A 14,995-nucleotide genomic window follows, 5' to 3' on the forward strand; every position below is an offset into this window, starting at 1 on the left:
TTAATCCTGTGTGAAGAATAGCGAGCAACTATTTTTTTTTTTTTCTGTAGTCTCCCTAATTGTGAAGGGAAAAACAAAAAAAATGTTTATGGTTACAACTTTGAGAAATATTTCTATTTTGCTGTAATTACTTCTGTATTTCATTTGAATTACCATGAGCCAGAATTATGTGTGCTGCAAGAAAATGTGTTCATTAAGTTCTCAGCACACGCACCCTTTCCCTCACCCCCTCTTACACATCACTGTGCATGTTACAGTCCTGGATTCCTATGCCAATCTCTGTTACCAGTTCTGCAAAATTCTACCATTATTCTAAAGATATAATTAGAATACTTTATCTTAGCATCTTCCACATAGTGGCAGCTGCAAAGAACAAATGTTGACTGAGCTCCATTTTTTGCAGTCTGAATGGAGAGTAGTGGAAAATATCGATAAAGATATGCATGTGGCAGAGCTTCCAAAAAGTTATGATCGTCCTTCTTAATAATGCAATTACTGGCATGTCACACATTTAGCCAGGAGCTGTCACCTGCACTGCTTGTTTCAGGAAAAGTCAGCTTACCAATCCACAAATACAGTACCCCTGGACAGAACAGGAATGAGACAGAAATCTTAATATTTTGTAAAGATAAAACCCCTGGTTCCTGCTTTGGTTTTCAAACATGTACAACAAAAGTGATGTTATAGTTGGTAAAGCATTCTCTGTCAATCATTTGTCATGCAGAGTTTCTTCATATTTTTTAAAAGTCCCTTGATTCTGAAGCAGCCTTTGCAAAGCTGTGGAGTGATAACTGGAGTTACATCTTTTCTGATGTCCAGAGTTAAGGATTTAGAATGGACAACAAAACCAGAGGTGGTTTTGGTATAAAACAAGCATTTCAGATAAATAATGAGGATTTCCTAATTTTTTCTCATTGTCATTTTTTTTTGGTTGAAAAGAAATTATCTAAATTATACCAATTACCTCTAATAATGTATAGAATTTGATAACTGAATACAGTTAATAAGTATAAAGAACTTCACTATATAATTGAAATTTCTTGTGTCATCCAACAGATGTTAACTACAAATTATAAGTTTTTGAAGCACATTGTAACATTTTCAAACTGTACCCCTTATTTGCTTAAACAGTTATGTATTTAACAGATTAAGGCATTTTTTAATTCTTTTTTTATTGGAACAAAAAAAAGTCAAAATAATTTGATTAAAACTAGTATGTGTTATTTTTTATGTATAGTTTGAAAAATGATGAGTTTTATAAAGGAATATATTTCTACAGAAATAATTTAATGCTTCATGGGTTTGAGGAAGAAAGGAGTAAACATTAAAGCTATTTTGAGCCTTAATTTAATAAAGCTTATATTTTCAGATTTGCTGGTTATTTTTTAAGTTTTTCAGTGAGATTTCTATGAGAATATAAATGTTAAGGTTTTGTTTAATTGAGGACATAAGGTATTCTTTTTTAGTTTACTGATTTGAAAATTATCTAACATGAGAACACTGATGAGCACAGACTACTATTTAAGCACAATGCTATTTAAGAACAAGATTAAAGCAGTAATTATAAATATGTCTATTAAATACTGGATCAATTTCCATGTTTCCTAATTGCCATGATTTCATTGTCCTATTATTATTTCAATTCAATTTAATAGTTACTCTTGTTTATTATTTTGAGTAAGGGCAGAGTTCATCTTGTCTGATAGCAATATCAAACCATTATGACAGGAGTTATGGAACACACAGGTGGGAAGACACACTTATTTTCTCTGGTTTGTATGGCCTCTGCCCTTATATTTACTAATTCATTTGTGCTTGGCTCTTATGTGTTTTCAAAACTCTACACAACATTAAACTTTATGAAGTACGTTAGTATCTGCCACCCTTGAGTTAAACAAAAACCTTCTTGAAAAAATATAGACAGCCTCATCTCTGTCCTTCATGGCTCAGAAATGATAAGCCAGACACTGACTCCAGAGCTGTTTTACCTGAAGCAGTAATCAAAATGGAAAAATTAATTTTTAATCACTTTAAAATCACATAATTATTAATTTTTAATTATACACTAAATATACAGACACTGAAAACAATAATGTCTGAAATGCAGGTGCTATTCTGGGAATTTTATTTCTTACTTTTTCTATACTATAGAAGATGAGAATAAGAAAACAATTTACTCATGCTAGTGAGCTAGCCAGGATGTCAGATCATCTCCCTGATGTGAACATCAGTGAAAACACTGCTTGTTTTTTCTTGAAATCTTTAGATACATTTTTAAAACATCTTTAGATACATTTTTAAAACAAAAACAACAAAAAAAAAGGATTTATGAGCACTACAGGCACTGTGAAAGATCCCTGTTTCTGGTTGTGTGTGAGTAGGTTTTTGATTGCTAGTTCTTGTACTGTTAGCCATATCTTTATCAGAATCCCTCCTGGCCTATTGTATTATGGCTATACATTTAACTTGCCAGAATTTCTGTTTTTCTTATTTGGACATAGCTTCTACTTTGAGGAACAGTTTGCATTCAGTAATTGGCTTGACTTTTTCTTTAAAACTACCAGGCTTTGGGGAGGGGAGGGAATGGGGAAGGGAGGGGGAGGTTTTAGTTGTGACTATATGTGTTCATGTGAGTATGTATGTGTGTGTGTGTATATGTATTTTACTCAACACAGAAAGAAATTATAGCTGCCTCTAGTACCTTGGGCCAATGCTGTCAAGTAATATGTAGTTTTTCTTTAAAGTGTTTTAAATTAGTTTTCCTGCATTTTTCTTTATGAAAATTAAGATCTGACAAGGTTGCTGCAATAAATTTTTTTTTCTCTGATTTGGAAAATATCTTATGTGCACAATTATAGATCACTTTTGTGACAGTTTCATTTTAAAGTGTCTGGCCCCCTTGTCGGGACTAAAACTATAGCTTTTTCTCCAGTTTTCTGACTAGCTGTTTTGTGGAATCATTTATGGTCTGAAAAAAACTACTGTTGCATCACACCCTGCTAAGATGCAATATCTGCAGGTATAAAGTCCTTATTTTCTTATGTCTTCTGTGCATGCAGCCTGTCCCGTCTCCCCTAGTATTTTGTCATTGCATCTGTAGTCTAAGTCATGGTCTTGTATGTCTTATGAAGACAGAAAGTGCTTATTAGGAGATGTCATCCCTAAATACTTCCCAGAAAAGAGACTGGACACAGGAGATACAGAAAGTCTTAAAATGTTCCTAAATCTAGTCTATAGAGAATGATGCTGGAAATGAAGACCTGTGTTCAGGTCACTATTTCCAGACCCAGGGTTTGAATATTCATCTCAGATGTTTTCGATGGGTGCTGTACTCTGCTACTCAGTCTAAGAGGCATCACTTCTATTTCATCCCATGCCTGCCCTTTGTGTGTAGTAAGTATGCTCTAGGCATTCACAGCTGAGCAGTCCTTGTGGGAAATAGAGATGTGAAAAGTCAAAGCTTAGATGGCACATAGATGGGCAATCAGGCCGTAGCAGGATTAGTGCTTATGGCCCAGGTCTATAAACTCAGCTGCACAAGTTTAGGCACCATGAAAAGAGAACCTCAGCGTAAGTTTGATGTCACACTTGAAATGTAGTCTCCGACATTCAGTAGTTTTGCTCACCTTGCAGTCACCGAAAGGGAAAGCTGGGCTAAATCTGCTAATGCACCTAAGTCCGAAGGCACTGCTAAATATTAGTGAATTTATTTTTTTTCCAGGAGGCAGAAGCTTTTTGGTTTCCATTTTCTGCACTTGCACTATTTGTTTCTACAAACTCACAGTATGACCTTTATTTCTTAAGAGTATATTGAATTTAGGAAAAACTTCTGTGAGAACATATTCCAAAGGAGAGCTATTTTTAAACAAGGTGACATAGACCCAGTGTGCCACCCACGGTGTAGCACTTGCCCAGGAAATGTGGGACATTTCCATAGAGATATGAATTGTCATAAAATATTAAATTCCACTTCTTTGTATTTTCTTTTAAAAGCAGTGTTATTTCTGGTGTGACAGTCCATGAATAAACAGATTTGAACAGCTTTTCTTTGAGATGCTGTTAGTTTTTCATTCTTCACGTTTTATCAACTGAAAATGCGTTCCCTCTAAGCATGCATGATACTTGCCCTGCTGTACTGTGGCAGGGTGTGATGGATTATTTTTTGACTATGCTGTTGTATTTCTAGTTGCAATTTCTTTTGTTCTCTTTCTGTCCAGGTAGTGATAGAGTTGTCCTCAGCAACACGTGTAAAGACTTGATGACTCGATGTAAAGTCTTAATGACTGGAAAATAGAAAAATGTGTATTCTTTTCATGCTGAGAAAGTTTGTGGCAGAGTTCCTGAGGAACTGTGATAGACAAGCTTCGATTTGGGATTGGCTTAAGAATGTTCTGTAGTCCTCAGCCACTGTCTTTACCAGGAATAAGGCATTTTCTTTGGGTGCAATGGTACTGACATGAAACTAGTAATTAGAGAAGACCTGCAGCACCTGTGACAGAAATTCTTTGCAATAAGAGATATATGATAATATTGATAGAGAAACCTAATTATTATTGCAACATCTTAAAGCGTTTAATTTATGGGATATGAAAAATGTGGAAAACAGTGATAGCAAATTATTTTCCATATGTTCATTTCAATGCTTTCAGAACTCCCTCCCAGTCTATTAATGCTCCACCAGATTGCAAATTCAGTTCTAGTCATAAAATCTAATAAAATGGGTGGCTTGTCAGTTTTATTTGATTAGAGATTGGAAAAGTGAGGGGCTTTTAATAAGAAAAGTGGATTTTCACTCTGACATGGAATTATTTCTATCACTATTATTATATCTTTACAGGTCAGATGAGTCCTTTCTAGTGGCAAATGCTATCATTATTCTGTAGTTATTACAATATTTATAATAGCATGTAGGTATGTCTGAAATGGAAGACCAGTATGCAGGTCCCTGTGTATAAATATTATAAATATTTATAAATAAATGTAAGTAATTACTATAGACTATTTATTCTGTAAGTAAGAATGCTATTATTCTACATGCATTCCATGGGCTGCCAAGTTCCCTGAGTCATGCCACATGGTGGCCTAAATGTTAGACCATAGATGAATTATATTAAGATATTGTAAAAGGCATAATAGTCTCCTGTGCTTTTCCGTAGGTACCCAGAGCCATTCACTGCGCACTTTCTGGCAGGCAGTGATCCTGCGTTCCTCGTGCTGCCACAAGCTGGAGAACTCCTTCCAGCAGGCAGTGTGGGAACCCATATAATGGTGGGTTTCAAGCCAAGGATGTATGGCAAGAAGCATACAGCAACACTTGTAATTCAGGTAAGCCCTCCCGAATGCAATGCACGAATATACCTTCAGGAGTGGAAGGAAAAAAGAAATCCTATATAAAAAAGCAGCATTGAAACACACAAGTGCATGCACTGTGATTATCTCACTGCTCTTCTGGATGGATAAGAATAAAACTAGATTTTGAAAAGTAACTCATGACAAGCTGAAAAAAACCGTATTTTTCTTTAATTTCTCTGTTATCCCTTCACCATGAACACCAGAGACAGGTACTTATCTTGATATGTTTGTCCCAGCTCCACAGACAACATGACAGAATGACATTTCACAGAGAATCCAAATAATCATGTTAAGAACTGATGGAGAACATATAAGTGATTGAATATGTGAGGTCCAGGTTAGTGATTTTACTTGTATTATACCTCCTAGGACCAAAGGCACTAGAAGCTAGATACTAAACTGTAGAAGACAGTTTCAGAATGCAAAGCCAGGAATAACTTTTTTAAAGCAAGCTTCAAAAGAAACAAAAAGAATTTGTAGCCAAGTACCTTCTGTAAATCTGAAGGTCAGGAAACACTTGAAGAAATTTATTCCTTCGGTAGTAAAGGAAATTTATTCCTTTTTATTGCTTCAGGAATTAATTTTTAAGTCAATTCTTTAAAAGAAAACTGTTTCTTAAAAACATACAGTAGCAGCAAACATTGCAAACTCGCCACATAACATTGTTTGCACTTTAAATCTATTCACTGCTGCAATGTTTTCAGGCTACTATATTAGAAGTGAAACAACTATTGATTTAAAAAATAACATGGTCAAAACAAAGTTGAAAAAAGGGGCACAGCAAATTACTATAGTGTTTTATCTCTCTGAGTGACAACTTGCACAATAGTGGATAAGAAATTCAAACCTTGGAAAAAGCAGAAGGCACTTTATTCAGATACTGGAAAAAGAAGGCACTTTAATTGCTGCTACTTGTTTTCTTTTACTGTATTAGACATTTGATTCAATTAGTCTTTGTACATAAACAGCAGTGATGCTTGTCGCTCTTCCATTGAAAAATAATAATTAAAAAAGACAATTTTTTTCTGTGTTCTTTTATATTTACATAATGCTATATGACACATTTGCAGAGTTCTGGAACTGAACTGCTGGTTTTTTGGGCATGACACATGTAAATGTACTAGCCATGTTTGTCTTTGGCTTAACTTCCATCACTAACAAAAAGCTTTAATATAATGTTTGTCTGAAATGGGATAAACATGATGTTGGAAGACTATTATTAGCTTTCTAAGAAAACAGTCAGTAATCCAAAATTTCATTTTAGGAATTTATCAGTACAGATGGGCTTTGAGTAATTGGATTTTTAACTTACGTCTACTACACCATGGTCTCTGGTTATGAGCTAGGCAGACTGCTCTGTACATCTCCACCTTTGGTACCATGTGTGGATGTAGGAAGTCTCTCATACATATTACATATATATATCAGATAATATCTTGTCTTATCTATACCTGTATGATAAAAAATACAGTGAAGACTTAATGCTCCTAAGTGCAATTTGGACCAATATTACACCATCACAGTATGTTAGAATTATCTCTAACATTCTTACTTTACCTGAAGTATTAAGCTGTTTCAGCAATGTTTTGATGAGGCTTGTGTTCTCTTTGCTCTTGTTGATAGCCCTCTTGTGTGCGCCAGACTTCCCCCTTTGCTCGCCACCCAAGCTTTCATCCCTGTAGTTCTAATCTGCGACTGTGTAATTCTGCTGCTGTGTTCTCAACATTGACCTGAAATAAGACTTGATGACATGTTGAGTATACCAGATACTTACTTCTGCCTTTCCTATTACTTGAAATAATTCCCATTAGTGACTGAGGGTGACAGATTTAGTTAGATGACAAAACCAGTATTAAATCACTCTTATTTGGGGAATAATAACAGAGGTGGTGAAATGCAATTAATGTTGCACCTGACACTGAAGAACCTATCTTGCATGTATCGTTTCAAGCCAATATACTGGCTGAGGCTTTGGGCTATTTTTAGAAACAGTGAGGAAGTTTCTTTTACAAGCGTTGCCTCTGTTCTGCTGTTGCTGCAGTAAAGGACTACAGCTCTCTTGCTGTAAAATTTCCTTTGCATTTCTGAGGGTAAAGTCATAGGCTTAACACTAATGTATTTTTATTATTAAATGCTTTGAATAGTAAGTAGCAGGATATTTTTATGTGCCATTTTTATGTGCTTCAATGAACAGTGATAATTACGCTGTAAAGTAGCAGAGATGACAGCGTAAGTTCTTTGTTTTATGTGGGTCATTACAATTGTGCTGTAAAGTAAAATGGGAGGTTAAGATTATGGAGAAAGATCCTACAGTTTTCTTTTTCTCGTTTGTTGTAAGCATTAAACCCAAATATTGTCCATGCAATTTTTTTTGTTTAGTTGCCCTGCTGAGAACCCAGTCCTCAGGAGCTAATTAGCATTAAGAAATTACAGTTTGTCTTTACCAGAATTTAGTGTGTACATTTTATTAACTGAATGTACATATATACTTTAAATAATGTAGCCTAATTTATATTTTCTGCACGCAGATCAGGCACTTCATGGAATATTTTGTAGATTCTTTAAGACTTAATACTAATGAATACTTACAGCAGATTTTATTAATGGCAGAAAACCTTAATTACTTTGCTGAAGCAATTAAATGTTCTTTAACCATCATTAAAACTTCTGTTCTCAGTCAACTACATATCAAAACAATCGAAGTTAGACAATTATTTGAATAGCTGTTAGGAATCTTAATTTGGCAAAAGTGACATAGAAAATTACTTCAAAAATTTCTGTAGATCAAAGAATGAAATACAATAAAAAGCCAGTAAAGAAAACAATCATGCTTTTTTCTGTAGCTGTGAAAGAGAACATCATAATCTAGTCGAGCTACAAGTAAGAAACAGTGACATGGTGCCTGAAGAGCATTTTTAAATAGGTATTATTCCATAATCAAACGTCCACATTTATAATAGCCATCAGAAACAGCGCTGGTCTAATTGAAAAAAAGTATATATTTTTACTAATGATAGATTAGTGAAGAAAGCATGCTTCTTAGATAATCTGTGACATGCTGTGATGAAAAAAAGGACTTCCTCAGCTGCACTGACATCACAGGGCTAGGCTTTGATGTGCTGGTAAAGCCAAACAGAAAACTGACAGAGCTTAGGGACAGCAAGATGTAGCTGGGGCAGGGGGATGCTCTGCAAAGGCTTCCTGGGGCAGCAATTGCTGCCAGGCACAAGGCAGAGCAGCCAGGAGGCTGGTGAATCCTTGGAAAAGGGTGTGCTCAAGCTGCCTTACAGATAATTTGCTTGCACTGTACTGAATTCAGCTAGAGACCCAAGCAATTGCTTTGTAATTCATGGGTGAGACTTCGGAGATATTCTAAAGCAGAAGGCACACAAAACAAGTCTTAAATGATAAAATAGATGTCAGAGTGAACCAGATTGCAGGTAACATTATCAAGCCCTCCAGAAGTCAGGCTGGTGCACCTTTATTACTGAATAATCACTAACTTAGCCTATGGAAGACAGCATATCAAAACCATTTGTCATGCTGTTCAGGAAATAAATGATGCAGTGTGCAAGCCACAGTACCCAGGTGTGGCGTCTCTAAGCTTGTCTATGCAAACTTGCATATCTTAACAGCAAATGGTACTGTTACATATTCCACAGCTTGGTTAAAATACATTCTGCATTGTTCCTGATAGATTTGTTAATTAGCATAGGTTAATATTATTCTAAATGTTGTCTCTTAAACAGAATCTCAAAAAACAGAATAAAAGAAAATGTAACAAAGTTAATAGGATAATTGAAATAGTTTCACATTAAATAAGACATCACCTGTGTTCGTCACCACTGGTTGATGTTGACCTGAGTTTTATGATTAAAAATAGGGATCCAGAAAATTCATTATAGACAGTGAATCTAGCACATTCTATAATTATCAACACCATATTTTGAGTGCAGAATTGATACTCAAAACTTTTGATTCACAAGCATGAGGAAAGGTTACTTTGCTTATTGAGACTATAATTCTCATGTCAAAAGATGATAACAATATGGGAACCGTTACTGTGTGAGGGTATTCAGACATTGCTAGTCCTGAAGGAGTGGTTGATATTGATTGTGTTATATCTAAAGCAATGCTGTGAAACAACTAATATTTGAACTGCAAAAGTCAATTAAGCCACCTTTAATTCTACCTGGAAATGTTTCTCTAAACTAAGAAAATGATGGTTAGCCATCTTCTTCATTAGAAATTGCTCAGAGCCTGGCTGGGTATTGGTCTGCTTGTGGGAGGTGGTGAGTGACTGCCTTTGCATCACTTGTTTGGCTTTTTTTTTTGTTGTTTTTGGTGTGTGTGTGGGGTTGTTGTTGTTTTGGGTTTTGTTTGTTTGGTTGGTTTTTTGTGTTGTTTTTTTCTTCTTTCCTTCACTTATTAAGCTGACTTTACCTTGATCCATGAGTTTTCTTGCCTTTGCTTTTTCCTTCCACAGTTCACATAAAGGTTTGGTTTGATTTCATTCTGTATACATTGATCATAATTGGTCATTTTTTGCTTGTTACCACTGCAGAATAAATCAAGGCTCAGGGACTTTTGGATGCACTATCTGTAATTTCCTGTGTTTTAACTTACATGGAGGTCTTACAAATTTTATTTGGACTTTCCTAATTTAACACTGTTTGGAAGGTAATTGGAATACCATTTATCTTAAAGTTTCTGATACTAGCTCCTAACATTTAATGCCCTCCTAACATAGATTTCTCTGGCAATTAATTAGCATGTAACTCAGTAGTGCTTCTAGTCTACAGTGAGTACACGTATCTGTGTTCTGCAAATTAATCCTATGAATCATGAACCATCTGTAAGAATGGGCTGAACAGCCAACACCCCTCCCACCCCCCGAAAAATATTTGTTGATTGTTACCAGTATTTGCTGAATAAATTACTTCATGAACATTACTTAGTCAGCTATCAAGACGGTTAAATAACTTACTTGAATAACATGACATTCAATGAAAAGTGGCAGCATGCATTTCTTTTCTGAATTCTTCAAAATGTTCTTCAGAAAGATTTAGCTCTGCAGGTGGCCATTACTCCAACCAGGTGAGCCAAATTACTACTCTTTTCACACTTCAATTAGATTATAGTCATCAGGAATGTTTAGGTTTTGATAAGAGCAAATAATTCATTTCAACAATAAATCCTCCCTTAGACTATCAAGAATATTCAGACTGTGGTCTGGTGTTCTTAATAGTGTGTGAAATAGGCCCAGAGATGCATTGCATGTAGCCTACGATTCTTAAATACCTATGTTTATATTAGATATATTTTCTTAACAGAGATTCTCTTCTATGTTTCTATTATAGTAGATTGTAGTATATTCAATACCTTCATCTTTGGACTTTGTTACTACTAGTGCTAGTATTGAATTGTTCCAAATTTGATGTAATAAACTGCACTACCTTAAGCATAAGAAGAAGAGTTCCTCTGATTTGGGAATTTTTGAACCACTTAGGCAAGTAAATACAGCTTGTAAATGACATATTCTACCATAATTATATGGTGCTATATAGATGACCTTTCTAAGTCTATCTCTTTATTTACCACCATTCTAAAAAAATCTGAAACTTAATCCATCTTTTCCTTTGCTGAAATGTGTGACCTGGAAACCCAAAGCAGCAGCTCTGAAGCACTTGCATGGATTCTGACCTTGGTACGCTTGCTCTTGCTGCAGGTTTCGTATTGGTTAGAATGGTTGTTGCAGTTAAACTGTACAGTCTCCTGAAGAAAATACTTATGGCTTCAGTAGCATTTGAAAACCTGGTATTTTACCATTTGAAATTAAATATTCTAGTAAAATAGACAGTTGTGGGTGTCTAAGGTTTTCTGAAAATTACTGAAATCCAGGCTGTTTCAAGAAAAATTAGTAATTTTGAAGAATTACTGAATTTGGTGGTTCTAGTGCTAAAAAAAGCACTAGCCCAAGTAAATGTTTGCAGTTACAGTAACTCTTTTCCATTCCTGTAACACTTGTTTCCCCTGTAGCAGGAAATGCAGAACTAAAACAAGTCTTTCTTTCAGTAATCCAGTACATAAATGCACTTTTTTTTTTTTTTTTTCACAATGACTGTCTCCAAGTCTTGGATGATAGTACATGATTTAAAATAGATGGACAAATGTAGTTCAAGTTGATAAATTGGGGTGGGTTTGGGTTTTGTTGTTGTTATTGCTCTTTCACTTTTTTAATTTTTTTTTTAGCTTTTTTATTTTTTTGATAGCTTAATGGATCCTGTCTAAAAGGTTCATGTAACAATGCCCACAACGTTTTCCTCATTGAACCTAAAGAGTTTCCATGAGGGATAGAGCGATCTCTACTGCCACAGAATGATGCCTGATGCAGCTACAGCAGCAACAGATCAGGCAGCTTTTTCCACCAAGTGAAGCCACAAACTTTTTTTCTCACAGAATGTACAATCTAGGATACTTGTATAGCAAACAGGAAATTAGCAAAAGGTTATTACTGCCCAGGAGGCCGTATAAACTGTTTGATGCTGGTGATAAATGAAGTTGAGAGGCGACGTAGCCCAGCGCTCTTGTTTAAGTCCCACTTCAAACAATTACTAACACTATAAACTGTCAAGTTACAATGTGTGTGGCTTTAATGAACAGAGATTATTTTAAGTAACTTGATACTCATTTTAAATTGTTGGATGAACCACCTATCGGGTATTTTCTGTGACCCCAAAGTGATCGGTGAGACTTGCACACAGTGAATATGGCCCTGAGGTTAATTTTTCTTTAAACTAAATTGCTCATCTGGTGTTATAAAAAAGGATAAAGCATTTCATCTTGTACTGAAGTTAATAAAACAATTAACTAACTTAGAGAGTGATTTAGTTTTCTCAAATGACAACTTTATCTTTGGACATGAGATACTGATGTTGGTGCATATCACACCTGCTTTTGCTGGGTTTTATCTTTACAGTCAGTAGAGTTACTAGATCATTTCACAGTATTAAATAAGGTTGAGAATAAAGATGAGTTAATCTTCCTGTTTTACACAGAAATAATATTCAATTTAAATTAGATTTTGATTTTAGCAGAATAGTAATGAAAGTTTAAAAAATTATGCATGCATGATGAAATATCTATTAAGATCTCATGCTTCCTAATCTTATTTGAATAAGGCACTTCAGTCAGAAGACACTGTAAAATCAGTACTGCCATTTTTAAAGTAGATGTTTTAAAAAATGTTTCTTCAAAAATACACAGCAAAAAAAAAGTCACCTACTTTTTCAACCTTAGCACAGAGAAGTACAATACCTATTCAGTTACCAAAATACTGGTTAAAGCCAGTTGTCTAACAAGAAGTACCACAATTAGAAATTCATATGGCAATGACATTTAAGAGTTGTAAGTGTATGCAGCCTAAATGTGAAATAGTGTAAATGCTGTATAAGTACCTAGCAGAGAGCAAAGCCTGTGCCAAAGGGTTTACAGTTTAATGGCCTGAAACTTGCTGTAACATGAATGCAAAATGGCTTCCAATCATGTCCCTTAAATATATTTTTGCAATGACAGGGAAACAATTAGAACAACAGGAAGGAGCATATGACAGATAAAGGTAAACATCGCTGATTCAGAATTTTTCAGTGGCAAATATAAAATTGATATTTAACTTCATGAAGTCAAAGTGCCACTTTAACATCCTTTTTATTCTCTTCTATATGTTGTTATAATTATGGGATGACTGTGAGAGTTTGAGATGGAAAAGGTTTATTGCTCTTCTCTATGGCTTTTGTAGTGCTTTATCTAGACCATAATTAATTGAGAAACTGCAATAAATAACTAGACAGCTATACATGCTCTGCTTTGGAGATGGTTGATAGTGGTTTATGCTATGTGAAAATTTGTCACAATTTGTATGGATGTTGTTGCGTCTCTCTTTAGGCCAAATCTGCTTGATGTACTGACATGCCCAGCAGCAAAGCAGGAGAGCTCTTAAATGGGAATGAGCAAATGGGCCACAAGCCAGCCATGTTGGAAGCTAGACTGTTAACTAAATGCTTGAGGGAAAAAACTCATGAGCTTTGAGGTTGACTTTTACATGGATTTCCAGATCTATTTGAGAGTAGATGCAGCCTTTCTGACCTTTTGTTTTCTTGAATGAGAAATGACATTGATGTTAGGTGTAATGGTTATATCTACAAATGATCGCTCTAAGGATTAGATTAGTTTGAAATGGGTGATGAATTACATAAACCACAACCATTGTAATGATAAATCTTTGTGACTTGAAGCAGGAGTGAAAGGTGATCTGCAAGCCACGTCTGTGTAGTTCAACACAGTGTGACGTAAAAGCCTAGCACCAATATACCTGTTCTAGAACCACAAGCAGCATGGCTTGCGTTGCATGGATTACAGTGCTGTGCCAAATGCAGAAAGGCAGATCTTGGGAATCTGGAAATATCACTTACTTAATGTAACTCCACTGCTACGTACATAGGCACTCTGTACATGCGCTATGTTCTGTGTTCTGTATAAAAAAAAGTCCCTTAAATTATATTAAAATATTTTCATACAATTTAATACAATCTATTTTAATAGACCTTTATCATGTCATATTTTTAACTCAGTCTTCGCTACAAGTTTTGCATTGGAAGGAAAAAAAAGCCCCAGACATAAACCCCAGGATTTCCGGTCACTGAGTGCAAAGGAATAGATGACGGTGCATGCCTGAAGTGGGCATGCATTGTTTTGTCTTTCTTTTGAATAGTACAAAGCTCGACATTATGACACATAATTTGAGAGTCTGTAATATCTTTGGGGTTTGTAATATTTCTGTGGTTTATTTTTGGGTTGTGTTGGGTGGTTTTTTTTTTTTAAAGAAAAGGAGAACAGAAAACTGAAAACCTTGAATAGACCTTTTCCTAGATGTTATGACAGGAAAATGCTGGACTTGGAATAAAGACCTGCTTTCAAGAATTAAAGTGATACATTTTGAAAGAAAAATGACTGAAAGATCTGCAATAGTCACACATAAGTTTTTAGCAATCAAAATTCTGCTTCAGAACACAAGTGAAGTGTGGCAGATAGACAGCAGTATAGCCTTCATACACACAGATATAGTAGTCCTTAATTATTGATAGATGGGATATGTGGTAAGAGTAAGAATCACATACTCTGTAAGAATCAAGTATTCAAGCGTTACAAGACATGACACAGGAACATATGCTCCATTCCTAGAGACCAGTTATAAACAGAAAGCAAACAAATAGTGTCATTTTCAATTCACACAAATATTCTTCAAACTAGAGATTTCAACATGAAAGTGCAACTCTCTTGTGCATACTCAGACTCCTTTTCTTTTATTTTTTTTCCATTATTTTAATGCAAAAATTCTACCATTTGATAATACCATTATTACGAATAGCAAAGCAGCAATTAAAACCTACAAAATAAACATGAGACATTTATGTTTTACTGTGGAATAATTATCTTCGAACAACATACAAAGGTATGGGGTTTACTGAATAAAAAAGGAAATTTAGATCAGCCAGGAAGTTAAATTTTTCACCTTTGTTATGCCTGGTCCTGAATAAAGTTAAATGTGTTTTCAGTTCTCTGTGTTCTAGGAGTGCAGTTCTCA

At 35.0% G+C, this 14,995-nt stretch overlaps 1 protein-coding gene across 1 annotated transcript in view; it reads left to right on the plus strand.

Moving 5' to 3' along the window:
* The window catches only part of CFAP47 (cilia and flagella associated protein 47), a 343,220-nt gene that overhangs the window by 325,672 nt on the left and 2,553 nt on the right, over nt 1-14,995 (plus strand). Inside the window, exon 63 of the mRNA XM_040584179.1 lies at nt 5,157-5,325. Coding sequence (XP_040440113.1) covers nt 5,157-5,325 — 169 coding nt within the window. The remainder of the gene's footprint in view (nt 1-5,156; nt 5,326-14,995) is intronic.

Source organism: Falco naumanni, chromosome 2 (genome assembly GCF_017639655.2).
Source record: "Falco naumanni isolate bFalNau1 chromosome 2, bFalNau1.pat, whole genome shotgun sequence".
NCBI lineage: Eukaryota > Metazoa > Chordata > Aves > Falconiformes > Falconidae > Falco > Falco naumanni.